Source organism: Tasmannia lanceolata, unplaced genomic scaffold (assembly GCF_043159265.1).
Source record: "Tasmannia lanceolata isolate RefF3 unplaced genomic scaffold, GAP_Taslan_0.1 ptg000008l, whole genome shotgun sequence".
In the NCBI taxonomy this organism is placed as follows: Eukaryota; Viridiplantae; Streptophyta; class Magnoliopsida; order Canellales; family Winteraceae; genus Tasmannia; species Tasmannia lanceolata.
The window spans coordinates 7,880,327-7,897,080 of record NW_027518685.1 but is presented as its reverse complement, the minus strand read 5'-3'; the positions used below and the strand labels follow the sequence as shown (position 1 = coordinate 7,897,080).

At 43.3% G+C, this 16,754-nt stretch overlaps 1 protein-coding gene across 1 annotated transcript in view; it reads left to right on the top strand.

Annotated features, from left to right (window-relative positions):
• The first annotated feature begins 5,040 nt into the window (after nt 1–5,040).
• The window catches only part of LOC143884198 (putative pectate lyase 5), a 34,483-nt gene continuing 22,769 nt past the window's right edge, over nt 5,041–16,754 (top strand). The window contains exon 1 of the mRNA XM_077387635.1: nt 5,041–5,235. Within this exon, the coding sequence (XP_077243750.1) occupies nt 5,078–5,235 (158 nt within the window). The 5' untranslated portion in view covers nt 5,041–5,077. The remainder of the gene's footprint in view (nt 5,236–16,754) is intronic.

The window sequence follows — 16,754 nt, the reverse complement described above, 5'->3', positions numbered from 1 at the left end:
GTTATTCGAGAGATAATTAATAAATTTAATAAATACCGATAAGGGTCTGGTCACAATTTTTCACGCCATGTTTTGCTAAGATGGGCCCACGTCTCCACTAAACCCATCCATAGGGTGGGGCCCGCCATTTACACGCAAACTTTTGATGTGGTGTGGCCCACTATTTTATACTCTTTATGTTTTAATGGGGTAGTCTGGGTGGAGCCACCATTTTACACCCAAACCTGAACTTTAATACACCATGCTTTGCTGGAGATGACTTTATGAGGGAAAAATCAAAGACTCAAAAGTGGGAGAATGGGAGGACATCATCTCTCCCAAAGTTGAATTCTCAAACTGACTAAATCAGAGGGAAAAATCACATGCACAACTCCTAAACAGTAGAAACAACATGCTGATTGTGGTTACAAGAAATCCAGTTTTATTTGTGAGGTTCTTCCCCCGTTGGTTGTTTAATGTGCACATTTTTTTTTTTTTGGGCGTGTGTGTGGTTATTGTAAATGCTTGTTGCCAAGGACAGGAAGGCACATCCAAACCGTCCATTTTTGGGCTGCAACGTAAATTGGTTGTTCCTTTTGAAGACGGAGGATGCTTTATGCGTAACTTTTACTGGGGTATATGGCCCTTCGTTAGGAGCGGAGAAAGGGTTGTTATGGGAGGAGCTAAATGGGGTTAGGGGGAGATGAGACCATCCTTGGTGCATTGGGGGTGATTTTAATGAGATTAGGTTTGTTGGTGAAAGATTGGGGTGTAGGATATCGGTTAAAAACTTGAGGTCATTTGATGAGTTCATTGCAAAAAATGAATTAATTGATCTTCCATTGGCTGGATCTCGATTCACGTGGTGTCGGGGTGAGTCTCAGAGTAGGATTGATCGATTTCTCTTTTGTCATGGATGGTTGAAGCTGGTCCCTGAGGTTTTTCAAAGGTCCATTGTTCATTCGGTCTCGGATCACTGCCCTATCATTTTGGACCCGAGAATGGAATCTTGGGGTCCCCCTCCTTTCAGATTCAAGATTGCATGGTTATTGGTCCCTAGCATGGTAGAGAAGCTAGGTAGCTGATGGACATCCTATGAATCTGTGGGTCCATCTGATGTTAGATTCGGTAGGAAGCTAAGATTTGTGAAGGAGAAATTAAGGGAGTGGGTGAAGGAGCAAAGGAGTATTGATCTAACCCGGAAAGTGTGGTTGGAAAGTAGAATAGGGGAAATTAAGGACCTCGAGGATAATGGGCTTGGGTCTTTTGATTTGAGGGAGGAGCTTGGTAGGATAAAAGAAGAGCACAAAGGGGTGTTGTTACACGAGGAAATCTCATGGAGACAAAAACAAGAGATAGGTGGATAAAGGAGGGGGATAAAAATACGGCATACTTTCATGCCGTGGCCAGTGGAAGGAGGAGGAGAAATAGGATAGATTCTTTAGTAGATATGGGAGTGGCAGTATCGGGTAAAGATGAGATTTCCAGAGTTGTTTTACAGTTTTACAATTCCTTATATACTTCGGATGGGGGTCCCAGACCAACTCCGGAGCATCTTGACTTTAGCAGTTTGGATCTATCTTTGTGTGCGGAGTTGGAAAAACCGTTTGAGGAGGAGGAGATTGAGAGAGGGGTTTTTGCTCTGAGCAAAGATAGAGCTCCGGGGCCGGACGGTTTTTGTCTTGCCTTTTTCCAATCTTGTTGGGAATATGTGAGAAAGGAAATATTAGATTTTTTCATGGAGTTTTTTAATGGTATGGAGATGGACAAGGGCACGGGGGCTACCTTCATCACTCTTGTTCCTAAAGTAGCGGGGGCAACAAAAATTGCAGATTTCCGTCCTATTAGTCTTGTGGGTAGTTTATATAAAGCTTTGGCTAAGGTTCTAGCGGAGCGCTTGAAGAAAGTTCTACCGGTAGTTATCTCTGATTATCAAAGTGCTTTTGTAGCGAAGAGACAAATATTAGATTGCTCCCTTATTGCCAATGAGGCCATAGATTATTATCGTAGGCGAGGAATTATTTGCAAATTGGATATGGAAAAGGCTTACGATAGAGTGGAATGGGACTGTTTAGATTTCCTGTTTCCTAAAATGGGTTTTTGGAGTAGATTGCGCAGATGGATTAAGTCTTGTGTATCCTCGACGTGGTTTTCTATGTTGTTAAATGGGTCTCCTAAAGGCTTTTTTAAGTCTTCCCGTGGTCTTCGGCAAGGGGACCCTTTATCTCCCTTCTTGTTTGTCATCGTGGCGGAAACTCTGAGTAGATTGGTAGCTAAAGGATGCGATGTAGGGTTGTTCAATGGCTTCAGTATTGGGAGAGACTGTGTGGAGGTCTCTCACCTCCAGTTCGCGGATGATACGCTCTTGTTCTGCGTTCCGGAGAGATCCCAAGTGTTAAATTTAAAGTCCGCTTTGAGATGTTATGAAATGTTAATGGGTCAAAGATCTAATTTTCATAAGTCTAGATTGTTTGCGTTGAATGTCCCCTTGGATGAGGCTCTAAAGTTCGCGAGGTTATTGGGTTGCGAGATGGATAATCTTCCGGCCTCATATTTGGGTCTGCCCTTGGGGGTTGGAAGACCAAATAAGGCATTTTGGGAGCCGATTTTAGAAAGGATTGGGCGTAGGTTGGATACTTGGAAGAGAAATTTAGTATCGAGAGGTGAAAGATTGGTTTTACTCAAGGCAGTCTTAGCAAATATTCCTGTATATTTTATGTCTCTTTTCAAGTGTCCTGTCAGTGTCTCGTTGAGGATTGAAATGATCCAACGTAGATTTTTGTGGGGAGGTAATGAGGACAAAAAAGGAATCTCTCTGGTGAGTTGGAAGGATGTTTGTGTGCCCATCAAGGTGGGTGGTTTGGGGATTAGAAGATTTAGGGAGTTTAACCACGCTTTGCTTGGAAAGTGGTTATGGAGAATTGGCGAAGAAAGATCTCATTTGTGGGTTAGGGTCATTTGTAGTAAGTATGGTTGTCAACCCGGAGGGTGGGAGTCTTTCGATAATTTTAAGTCAAAGGGGCTAACAGTGTGGAGAGATATTTTAAAAATGTCCCCCCTATTCAACCTGAATATTAGATTTAGGGTTTATGGAGGGGATAAAGCTAAGTTTTGGAGTGATTTATGGAGTGGTGATAGCCCACTCAGGTTGTTGTTCCCGGAAATTTTTCGGGTTGCGGTGAATAAAGAAGCTATGGTGAGTGAGTGTATGGTTAGTAGGGATGGTGTTTGGGAATGGTGCCCGGCTTATAGAAGAAGGTTCTTTGCTTGGGAGTTAGATTCTGGGGCTAGACTTAGGAGGCTTTTGGATAATGGCTACATTAAAAGAAAGGGGATGGATACGAGAATATGGACTGCAGATTCTTCTGGGTTTTTTTCTGTCAGATCTTTCTATACGAGCCTAATGCCCTTCCCGACTCCCTCTTTTTCAGCAAAGGTGTGGAAATTTCATTCTCCGCCGCAGGTTAGTATCTTTGGTTGGGCCGCATGTCGCGACAGGATTCAAACCATTAACTTTCTGAGAAACCAAGGTATGTGACTTGTTGATCATTGCCCCCTATGTCTTGCGGATTGGAAATCTGCGGATCATCTATTTATGCATTGTTCGTTCACCCGGTCTATATGGGGTCGCATATTTCTGAGATTTGGAATCAGCTGGATTTTCCCTAGATCTATTGAATTGTTGTTGCAACAATGGAGCTTTGTGCCTTGGAAGAAGAAAAGGAAAATTTTGTGGGAAGTATGCTTGCTTGCCACTTGGTGGGTGATATGGAAGGAGAGAAATACGCGGGTGTTTGAGGGAATGTCCAAGGCTCCTCATTATCTTTATATGCGGATAATTGCTTTGGTTATTAATTGGACAAGATGCCAACCATCTTTCCGGTTTGTCTCAGCGTTTGATCTTTGGGAAGGATGGGGGGTGGTGTGCTTGAGTAGTGAGTGGGCTAATAAAGTTGTGCAGAGATGGGAACCACCGCCTCAAGGAGTGTTAAAAATAAACTTCGATGGTGCTTGCTTTGGGAATCCTGGTCCAGCCGGGGTGGGAGGTTTATGTCGTGATGATGCCGGCAAGGTTCTTTGGTCTTTTTGGGGCCCTTTAGGTGTGACTGACGCTACGGAGGCGGAAGTCCAAGCGGCTTTCAATGGCATAAAAAAGGTGAGTAGGGACCGTCCGAAGAGTGTAATTGTTGAAAGGGATTCGTTTAATGTTATCCGGTGGCTGAGGGTGGGATGGCTCCACCTTGGAGGTTTTTGGATCTTTTTGACGAAATGGAAGATATATTAGCGGAATCAGATATTAAGTTGATTCATGTTAGAAGGTCTGCTAACGAGAAGGCGGACGCTTTGGCTAGAAGATGAGTGGTATGCATCTCGATGAATTTGTCTAATCAATTTCCTATTTGATGGCCTAGTCATTTTGTAATTAGTTTTTTTTTTTTTTTTTTTGTTCTATTTCTTTGGGTATTCCCTTTCGGGTGTCCCTTCTGTTTCTTTTATAATATATGCCATTTCAAAAAAAAAAAAAACGTAAATTGGTTGTGCCCAAAAAAGCGTTTACATAGGATGATCCTACCCCTCCGATCTATAGTGGGACTACACATTATGGAAATAATGCCAAAAAAATCCGGCAATTTATTGTGTTAATTGGATCCCACCACTTCCTTTTTCTCCCTAAAATCTCTCCTCATATTCCATTCTATCTATAAATTCTCTCCTATCTCTCCCACATCCTTTCCCTTACTAATTATCTTGTCATTTTAAAAAAATTCACCCCTGTTAAATCGCAGGTTGAAATTGGTTACGTGAGAAACAGAGATGGCTACTAGACCATGGCAACAGTTATCTACTTAGTCTTATCCACAGTTGGACGAGTCGGTATTTGTGTTTGGGATGTTTATCTTTCTTTGTGTAGAGTTTTTTAGTTGAATGGAAGTTCTATAGTTATCTACAAGCTATTATGTAGGAAGTTAAATGCATTTGTAATTAGGATTGTAAAGAGTCCAAACGTGTGGGTTAACTTGCTAGTCTTCCAAGCAACCTATATATATGCATGTATGCTGTTGACGTGAATATAATTTAAAAAAAGGGTGGGGAGAAAATGGTGAAGTTTCGTTGCATTTCAATCCTTTTCTTCCTTTCACTCTTTCTTTTCTGCAGAGTATTTCATGGTGTCGAATCTCGGATGCTTAGGGAGAGACCAACAACAATAAGAGAACCCTCAGAAGGATTGGAAGAGGAGAGTTTGAATTCGTCAAGGTAAGATCGTTTTTCCCTAGTAATTTATTTTGGCTTTTATATTTTCTTCAATGGCCCTTTCATCAACATACAAGTCGGCTGTAGATAGGTCTTATATAACAATGACATATCTCAAAACTACAACCAGAAGTTAAATAAGCCATCATAAACTAAATAAAACCTCTTGAGCTGTTACACGTTTCTGAATAACCAAAATAATGGCTTTTCATCCCCATTTCAACATCATGCTAAGTTCCAGTATAGACCTACAAGAGAAGACTACTAAAAGCCCATTTTCTACAAATATAGAGGACCCGTTTAACCCAAAATTTTCAAACCAAAAAGATTAGGAAAGGATAATAATCCTTATTTACTGCAGTAATTTTTGGGATTTTTTCTGTTAATTCTCCTCTCTCTCCTCTCCCTCCCTCTCTCTCTCTCCCTTCCGTAACTACATAGGTTTAGATTTTTTTTCGTAAAAGTTGGGCCCCTATTTTTTGGGGAATATTTTGTTAACTCTCTCTCTCTCTCTCTCTCTCTCTCTCATGAAATTCGGGATTTTGTTAACACTAAAGATTTTGCGGTTTCCATATAAATTACTACTCTCTCATCCATAGAGTGAGAATCGTCCAAAAAAACACGATAAGACTAATTTATTTGCACCTTAGCTACATAAAATAATTATTATTTATGATATTGTAGACACCCCATTTTGACCGTGCCCTAAACCTTCCAATTTTGTGCAAAACCCCATCAGATCAATGATCTAGGGTCCCAAACTTAACCCTAGGCTAGCTTTGGGTCCCAGCTAGGTCCCCGCAAAATTTCGTCAAAATCCGAGTACGTTTGCCTAGCGAACGAGCAGAGAAAGGACCGTAGTGTAAACCAGAAAAGGGGGGTGAATTATCCTGGAACGGTGCAGAGCAGATTTCGAATAAGACACGATTGGATGGTGCGCCCATCAATTTTTCCGCCAATAGTGCGCCCATCAATATTGGTAGTGTCAATATCACCACCCTGTTTTTATAAAATAAAAAAAAAAAATATATATATATATATATATATAATGTGGGACCCGCTTGTGTGGGGCCCGCTTGTGTGGGGCCCGCTTGTGTGGGGCCCGCTGGTGTGGGACCCGTTTGTGTGGGACCCGTTGATGTGGGATCCGATTATATTCAAAGAAAGAAGAAAGGGGACATCATCATTTTCTTTTGATTTTTAAAATTTGTAAGCAATGATTATGTTTTTTGTTTTCTTTTGGTATCCTATGCATGTAATGATTTTTTATTTTATTTTTTTTAAAAAAAATTAAGAAAATGGGGGACATGAGGGGGACAACCACTCTCACTTTCTCTCCCCCTCATGATGACTCATGATGGTTTTCTTCTCTCTCGCGAGGAGAAACCAGAGGGGGAGGAGAAAAAAAAAAAAAGAGAAAAAAGAAAAACCAGAGGAAGAAAAGAAAGGAAAAACCAGAGGAAAAAAGAGAAAGGGAGAGGGAGAGAGAGAGAGAGATCTGCAGAGGGGAGAGAGAGAGAGAGAGGAGAGATCTGTAGAGAGAGAGAGAGGAGAGATCTGTAGAGAGAGAGAGGGAGAGAGAGAGAGAGAGTCTTCTCCTCCGGCAACCCAGCCGGAATCCGGCGAGGCCAAACCCATCTCCGACCGGCCATCCACCGATCACCACCACCTTCTCCGGCATCCTCCCAACCAACCACCGGAGCTCCACCGGCATCCACATCTCCTCCACCCCACCTCCAGCGGGCCCCACCTCCAGCGGATCCCACATCAGCGGGTCCTACATCAGCGGGTCCCACATCAGCGGGCCCCACACAAGCACGACTCTGTCAACACCTTCCTGGATCTCTTGTGGTGTAAGTTCATTTTTTTTATTTTTTAATTATTCATTCTTTGCACTACACGGGTCCCACAGCGGATCCCACATCAGTAGGTCCCACAGCGGGTCCCACATCCGCGGGTCCCACAACGGGTCCCACAGCGGGACCCACAGCGGGTCCCACATCCGCGGGTCCCACAGCGGGTCCCACAGCGGGTCCCACATCCGCGGGTCCCACAGCGGGTCCCACAGCGGGTCCCACATCCGCGGGTCCCACAGCGGGTCCCACAGCGGGTCCCACAACGGGTCCCACAGCGGGTCTCACGTCCGCGGGTCTCACGTCCGTGGGTCCCACAACGGGTCCCACAGCGGGTCCCACAGCGGGTCCCACAGCGGGTCCCAAAGCGGGTCCCAAAGCGGGTCCCACATCAGCGGGTCCCACAGCGGGTCCCACAGCCGCGGGTCCCACAGAGGGTCCCAAAGCGGGTCCCACAGAGGGTCCCACATCCGCGGGTCCTACATCAGCGGGTCCCACAACGGGTCCCACAGCGGGTCCCAGCGGGTCCCAGCGGGTCCCGCAGTGGGTCCCACATCGGCGGGTCCCACAGCAGGTCACACATCAGCGGGTCCCACAGCGGGTCCCACAACAGCGGGTCCCACATCAGCGGGTCCTACTATGAATAGTAGTTTTGAATAGTACTTATAAATAGTAATTATGAATAGTAGTTTTGAATAGTACTTATGAATAGTAATTATGAATAGTAGTTTTGAATAGTACCTATAAATAGTAATTATGAATAGTATTTTTGAATAGTAATCTTGTATAGTAATTATAAATAGTAATTATAACAGTCTTCAGCACAGGAGTCAGTCCTACAGTCAGTCCAGGAATTTTTCCTGTCATCATAGGGGTTAGGATTCCGTCCATCCTCTCATCAAATCGTGATCTTTACCCGCTCCTGCAAGATATAGGATGCTGTCCAACCCTTGCCGAGTTATTTTCCTGTTCGTTCCCCCGCAAAGCATAGGATGCTGTCCAACCTTTGCGGGATTCCAGAAGTCTCCCTACCCGTATGATGATAGGATTTTATTCTCTGGTGTCAAAAAAACAATAAAAACATTTCAAAAATACTTGAAAACAACAAAAACATTCCAAAAAACACTTGAAAATTCAAAAACATCTCAAAAACAATTCAAAATCCAAAAACATTTTAAAAATCAAAATTTCAAAAAAAATCTTGAGTCATGTGCAGAGTAGTTAGGAATTCTGGTCCGAACTACGGATGGCTTGATCCCTAGCTGAGGGGTACGTAGGCAGCTCAGGCGTGCTGCTGGCACCCTGAGTTCAGTCACCATTTTTAGACACCATTTTTACACCCTTTCACCATTTTCAGTCACCATTTTTTGTAAATATTTCTCATAACTTTCACCATTTTTCATAACTTCAAAACCTCCAAAAAATACAAAAAACTTCAAAACCTTTTCAAAAAGATCTTCCCCTAGAGTTAGGAGTCTGTCCTAGATATTTAGGGTGTTTTAGAGTTAGGAGTCGGTCTTGATTTGTATTGATGTGGTGTGTCCTGTCGTGTGAGTGTCCCTAGAGTTAGGAGGCCTCGAGTCGATCGGTCAGACACTTAGTCGAACCGATGGCTAGACTAGGAAGCATATAGTCAGCCCATGGTTTTCTTTATGTTGCACAGCCTAGATACACATAGGATGTAGGGCCCACCTGCATTAGCTTAAGGCTAAACAACCTGCATTAGTTAGGACATATAGAGAGTCCTAAAAATCACAATCCACTTGAATTTAAGCAATCGCACAAAAAGCTTTAAAAACTAGTCGAGTCTAGTTGATCGAGTCTAGGATAGCGGTCCTAGAGGTTTAGGCATTGTAGTTTAGCATAAGACACCGAACTACGTTGGCTCTGATTCTTCCCGAGGCCGGGATACGTAGTGCAGCTAGGATGGATGGCCATCCTGGTCCGAGTCAAGCATTGCATTAGAGTTTAGGGTTTGTCGTGTCAAGTCATGTGTTGTGTTGTATGCTTTGTTGTGTTTTCTTACTTTCATGTACAGATCCTATATCTTTAGTTGTAGCATGCATGTGTTCGTCCACCAGAACTTAGACACCAATCAGGCATGTCACACATAATCTAGCTATTCGTAGGCGACACTTCTTTCATTTCTTTTGTGTGTGTTTCTTATTCATCTCCGAGACATGCATGATTAGCTAGACGTTGTCTCGGAGATATTTGTTCCCATTTCGCATGATTTTTGCCCAAAACTCTTCAAAATTAATAATAAATGGCATAAGAGACCAGGTGCTAGCACTTGGGCGAATTGGGGGCGCCTAATCCCTTCCCCATTCGTCATCAGGCACGAACCCTATTTTATATCTCTGGTTATCCGTTGCAACAGAGCACAGCATGGGATCCAGGGCCCACTTCCTTGGATGGCGACTCTTCTTTGTTTAAGGTACGCCTCGAATCTGGGCTAGTCCCCGAATCGAGAGGTATCTCACTTTACATCGCCGCTCATGCTGTGAGGGGCACTCTTTCGAGAGTTCCTTGGTGGGGCTCTCCTTCACGTGGACGATCTAGAGACTCGCGCGGGGGCGCCGTCCCTCACGCCCGTCCCGGATCTGGTTCCACAGGCTGGCGACTCTGCTGGGGATTTCTTGGAACATTGCCTAACTCTGTAAAAATGCCATTTTTATTAATTTTGAAGAAATTTGGGTCAAAACCAAGTTAAATTGGAACTTTATCGTTAGAAATCCAGGGGCACCAATTAGGTGCGTAAATAAAACAAGGGATTCACACACTGCACATCATACATTGTCATATTCTTTATTTCTTTCATCATTTTCATTATTGGCCTTAGGGAATAGATATGACGCGTACCAGTTGGGAACCGTTGTATCTATTTCCGAGCTATGCGCCGGAGCTGCAGCCGTAGACACTGGGTGTGCTGGTGTTCTACAGCAGCCGATGAGCAATGAACATACTTTGTATAATGCTGGGTGTGCTGGCGTTATACATCAAGGGTATGGTCATAAGCATAGTACCCTGCAGAAATGCCTGGGCCCTACTTTTATTTCATTATATTATGTATATATATTAGTTGCTCCCTCTAGAACCAAAATTAGGGAACCCTTGCTAGGGCACTATATATATGTACTCATATAGGACGAACATGTGCGACCAGCATATGTGAGCCTAGGATAGAAGTCAGCCTACCCGTGTAGTGTAGGAGGGTAAGTCACACCGTGGTTACCCGCCGCGTTATCTAGTACACTCACAGACACTTCTGGGTCAAGATTTTCTTGGCTGCGCTAGATTAGACTAGGGTTGGTGCCCCTGGTTAGGATGTATATATATGTATATATTTATTATTAGATTAGGGCTTGCTTCTTAGTTAGGTTTCCTTCTAATCTAATCAATTTTTCCCCATCTATCCATTCTATGGATTATCATAAGATTCTTGGCTCTTTTAGTCATGATCTGTTTTCCGTGAGCCTGATCATTTGATCGATCCTGATCAGATCACTCCGCATGTCGATTATGAGTCTATCTTGCCATCATCAGTACCGGAGTGTGTGTTCTTGCTGAGAGCCCTGCTTTATCTTGACCATGACGGCATACTCTTCATGTTTAGTTGCTGAGTCTCTCCTACTACAGCCGTCATGCTGCCGGATTTTTCCTAAATACCTTGAGTGTGGTCACTATCTTTTTAGGCTTGTTGACAAACCATGTGCTTACCGTACCATATCTCCTAGTATAGCCGTCATGCTGCCGATTTTTTTTTTTAGAAACCTTGAGCGTAATCATTATCTTTTCTGGTTCGTTGACAAACCATGTGCTTATCTTACCACATTTCTTGCATAGATGTTATGCTGCCGGATTTTATCCATGGGAGGATATACTCGTATCATCTTTTGTCTCAGCTTGTGTATGGGATTTTCATTTGATTACCCTATATTGAGCTATAGTGTTTGTCCATTCCATGGCGGGAATCTGACCTTATTGACCTCACTCATTTGCAGTACCTATTTCTATTCAACCCACACCAGAACCTATGGCTGAATCTGGAAATACTCTGGCCGAGATGAATGAGTTGATGAAGTCTATGCTCCAACAGATGAATAATATGAGTGAGGAGATAGTCCGTCTGAAAAGTGATAGAGGTTCTACTTCTGAAGAACCTGTACCCCGGCAAATTCCACTTATACCTCCCCCACATCCTGCAATGGCCAGGCTTGCTGTTTTGAATGTCGAAGACGATGTCGAGGATGAGCAGTATGCAGAAGATAATTGTCTCCCTCATCTGGAGAGAGCCAATGAGGGCAGAGCGATAACAGATAGGTTGGATAAGCTAACCCGAGAAATGGAAAGCATAAAGTTCCAAGGCCCTAAGAAGTTGAGCATGTCCGACTTCATGATAGTCCCGGGAGTTGTTCTTCCTCCTAAGTTCACAGTACCTGATCTTGACAAGTATGATGGGACGGGATGCCCCACCAGTCATCTGAAATCTGTCATTCCTCTTCTACAGCAACATGGACTTTCTCCAGAGCAGATTGCCCTCGTATTCCCTCGATCTCTAGTCGGAACTGCTAAGAAATGGTTTTTGAGCTTAAAGTCTGAAGAGATCCGAACCTTAGAAGACATTGCTAACAAGTTTGTGGAACAATTTTCCATGGAGGAAGGGATAGAGGTAACCAAAAGGGATCTGAAAATGTTGAAACAGGGGCATAATGAAACTTTCACTTCCTTCATCCGAAGATGGAGAAGAAAAGCTGTTCGGATGACCCACAGATTGTCCGATGAAGATCAGATTAAAATTGTGGTGAAGAATCTGTCTCCACAGTATTATCATCATATGGCTATCCAATACTTTCTCGATTTCAATCACCTCATCAAGACGGGAACCCAAGTAGAGGATGCACTGGCTAAAGGCCTAAAGACAAGGACCTCAACTGATGTTAGAGACGGAAAGAGGACTATGGTGGCAGCTGAAGAAGTCAGTAATGTGGAGACCTCTCGTCAACCTTTCAAGAAGGTGGCTCAGAAAAGAAACAAGCCTATTCAGAAGCCAGGTAAAGAGATTCCTCCATTGCCGAAGAATTTTGAAAAAGCTTTGAGAGGATTGGTCGAAGTGGGTAAACTTGAACTTCCTGAACCTTCTTCTCCTCCAAATCCTCTTCCTAGCAACTTTTATGAACAAGACTTCTGTGAGTATCATCGAGTTCATGGACATTCAACCAACAGTTGCCAAGCCTTGAAGCATAAGATCCTAAAACTTATCAAGGATGGTAAGGTAGTTGTTGGAGAACCCGGGGCTACCAAAAAACCAGTGCAAAGATCAGTTGGCCCTTTACCGATGGTAGGAGCTATCTCTACAGATGAACCATTATTGGATCCTGCATCCCTTATTCGTCCTATCTCAGAAATGCCACCTGTTCCATCAAGCCTTCGACTAATGGAGGAATCTTTTGAAAGGTCGGCCCTTATCCGAATGGAAAACTGGATGGTTAAACTCTTTGGTCAGATGGCCATGTTAACTGAAGAAGTGAGGGAGATGAAAACTCAGATACGATATCTGTCTACCGGATGTAATTCAGCTCCTAAGCAGTTTGCCGATATGGGTATTATGACAGAAGAAACATCAGTTCAGAGTTTAATTCTTGACAGATACGTTGATTTGCATAGTGGGACGAAGCCTGTATTTGTTCCCAGTGAAGTTCAGAATGTTGAACCTTATCGTCAACCTTTTAAGAAGCCAATCATAGAAGTGGAAGAGAGGATGGGTCAGAGACTGAGGAGAGAATGCGCTCAGCTACCATGTTCTCAGGAAGTTATCATGAAGAAATGGGTCAGCGAAGGTCGTTTGACACTTTTAGATCCGAAGCTTATTCCTAACCCACTCCCCAAGCACTGGAGAAGAGATCAGTATTGCGAGTACCATAGAGGTATTGGTCATACAACAGAAAAGTGCCTGGCATTGAAACACAAAATTCAGGACGAGATAGATGGAGACTCTTCCCTTCTTCCTGAACTCTGTGCTTTTATGAATTATGCACCGGTTAGACCTATTCAACCCTTCAAAGGTTCCACCACCTCTGTTTATGCTGCATCAAAGCAGAGGGATGAACCGAAAGGGAAAGAAAAAATGTCAGAATGTGAGCCTCCGAAGAATGTCAGGGCAGAGAGCATGATGCCACCAGCAGGTTTTCAAGGGCAGTTTGGGCCAGGTCGACAGAACTGCATGGGACCGCCTCTTCCGAGATTCCTATACCAGGACCGAAACCACTAGCCGACAACATCATGGAGGAAGACGTGTACTTCTGAACTTCAGTGCCTAGTCCTTGTCCGCGTCCAAGTGTCATGTTTCAAGTAAGGTGTTCCAAATGTCATGTTTCAAGATTTAACTTCTATCGAGTGTATACCAACTCTTGTGTTGAAAGTTGGTGAGTCATAGTGTCAATGTCAAAAAAAGAAAAGAAAAGAAGGGGGTGTCCTGTTTGTCAGTCTTTTTCATTTAGAGTCGGTGTTTTATTTTCTTGTCAAGTCTGATGAAGAGCCCACTGAGGCGTGTTGAGAACTATTGATGTACTTGAAAGTTTTCAATTCAATAAAGTTTGATTTCAATATCTTCAATGTTTTATGATTCACTCTTGGATCTAATGTTTAAAATAACTAAAGACACCCTCCTCGGACGAGGATGCCGATGAAATTCTCCTCGTGATTTGAAAGATAATCAAACGAGAGGAAGAGCGTCGAGCAAAGCCACTTGCAGATGAAATCGATACCGTGGATAGTGGTATCGAAATCCGAAACTCGGGAAGTAAGGATTGGCAAAATCTCCCGAAGAGCGCAAAGAATCGATAAACCTATTTAGAGGGTTCAAAGAAGTGTTGCTTGGTCCTATGAGGATAAACCAGAAGCGTGCCTTGGCATCGTTCAATGTGAGTCACCCTCGGCTTCAGACAGGTCAAAAAAGCAAAAAAATTCAAATAAAGAATACCAAACATCAAATGCAGTGAATGAAAAATTGAGAGAAGACTTTCAGACAACAAAGTCATGAGCATAGAGCATGAACCCCAAAAAGAATACTTGGGCTATACATTGCGATGGAATTTCAAGTTAAAGCATTCCAGGCGTAGGGGCATTCCCCACATCCAAGCAAAAAAATAAAAATCAGAATGAACAAAGAAAAATAAGATAGAATCCAGAGAAGAAAGGAGAAGGGAGCATGCCCCGCGTCAACTCCTCAAGAGAATCAGAATCGCAGGAAGCGGAGTCGATAAGTAGATTGAAAATTTCAAAATCTTCAGCATTCAGAGAAGACCCAGAGTCGTAGAATCCCAAATATCAGTGCAAGATCTCAAAGACAAAGTGGGAATTCAATCAGTCTAGCTTGCACAGTGCAGATGAAGTCTTGCCAGGAAATGCCGCCAGACTCCTAAAAAAAAAAAAAGTTCAAAGCCATTGAACCTTAGCCATTCAAGAAGCTTGTATGCCAAAACATCAGAAGGTCATCCTTGGACGCCAGAGCCTTAAACGCCACAAATCCCAAGTTTAAAAAAAATCCTTTTGCGAACACCTTCGAGCCTCAACAAAATCAAACATTCTTTTCAAACACCCGCAAACCAGGGGCATTTCGACCCGAACTACGCGGACCTGATCCCCAACTCTTCGGGGGTACGTAGGCAACTTGATCAATTCAGGTTCGGTCAAATCCTTGGGGATAAAAACTAAATCATCCCCTTTTCAAACTTTTGAAGCTAAAAAGCTAAACCATTCTTTGTTAAACCCAAAGCGAACTACGCGGATCTGATCCTCCATTTTTGGGGTACGTAGGTAGTCTGGCAAGACCAGATTCGATCCAAATCGTTTGAACTTCCGATATCTAACCCTTTTGAACCCAAGCCCGCCTAGAAAGTCCTTCTGGTGAACAAGCAGAGGTTCAAAGTCAAGAAGAAAAAACGATGGAGTCTGAAGACCCGTTAGGCTGAAAACCCAGGAGGGCGGTCTAGGCAAAATTTAGGGTCATTCACCCGCTAAGTTGACAACTGAAAATTCAGCTTAGGCAAAAGTTAGGGTATCGAGCCCGCTGGATTGAAAACCCGAAAGGGCGAACCAGGCAAAAGTTAGGGCAAGCGGTCCGCCAGATTGAAAACCTGACAAGGCAATCTGGTCAATGGCAATGACTTCCAACGAAAAAGCGAATCATTGAGGTGGAGAAACAGTCTTCAACCAGGGTAAAATCTTGGAGTCCAAGTAGTGCCAGCAAGCTTACTTTAACATTCATCTAAACTAGGGGCATTGAAACCGAGCAATCCGAAAGGGATAATAATCATGACATAAACACCGAAAAAGGAGAATAGTACCTCTTGACACGGTCTTCGAAATACTCTAAGAGTGGCTAAGCCATACCCTTGAAAAATAACACATCAGATCCAAGAGTGAGTCGAAAGCGAGTCGAGTCCTCCGAACAACAAGAATCTTCTTTGACCGAGTCCTTGGAAATCTATTCCTCCTTCATATTTGTGTTCCCTTTCCTTGCAAAGTCCAAACTGTCGGGTGCTAGAAGAATGAGAGCGTGTCCTCCAAATTGCGAAGAAAATTCAGAGTAAATCCTGGTTTAGGTATCAGAAGGGGCGGGAGACATCTTGTTCAAACCTACCCGAGACCTTAAGCCTCCAAAAGTGAGCCATGTGAAAGAAGAGATTTCCAGACTCAGCCATCATGGTTATTGTCCTATTCTCTCCATACAAAAGAACTTTGCATCCTCGAGCCTTCATGAAACGAAGCATCTTTTCTTCAACCATCATTGCCCTGCCTCCTTAAAACTCCTGTCATGGAAACACAATATACTAGGGGCATCTTTTATGACTTGCGTCATAAAAGATATCAAGCACAAAAGGCAATCAGTGCCAATGTTTTCAGTAAGTTGAGATAAGAGATGTACGAGTATATCTCGAGCCAAACTTCAAACTTCTCAGACGAGTGCACTCTCTGAAAGGTCAACTTCCCCAGAAAATCAGTTTCCCAAGCAGAGTCTAGAATTTGCTCGCGCAGCCTTCAATCCCTGGCAAAATTAGAAAAATGGTCAATACTCAAAACCTCAGCAAGTTACCTGTGTCTGGTTCTCAGCAGAGATCGCACACTCCTAACGTTCTCGGCAAGAGACAATCAATCATGTAATGGAATCGATCGAAATCTCGATTTCTTGAATCAAAATTGTTCCTCCTTGAGTTTCGTGTTCTTGATTCTTAGAGTGGTTTGATCATGATAGCTGTCTAATCATTCCGCCATGTTGATCTGTCAAGATGCTATCTTCCCAGATCCCAATTTAGGTTTGATCATGATAGCTGTCTAATCATTCCGCCATGTTGATCTGTCAAGATGCTATCTTCCCAGATCCCAATTTAGGTTTGATCATGATAGCTGTCTAATCATTCCGCCATGGTGATCTGTCAAGATGCTATCTTCCCAGATCCCAATTTCGGTTTGATCATGATAGCTGTCTAATCATTCCGCCGTGTTGATCTGTCAAGATGCTATCTTCCCAGATCCCAATTTAGGTTTGATCATGATAGCTGTCTAATCATTCCGCCGTGTTGATCTGTCAAGATGCTATCTTCCCAGATCCCAATTTAGGTTTGATCATGATAGCTGTCTAATCATTCCACCATGTTGATCTGTCAA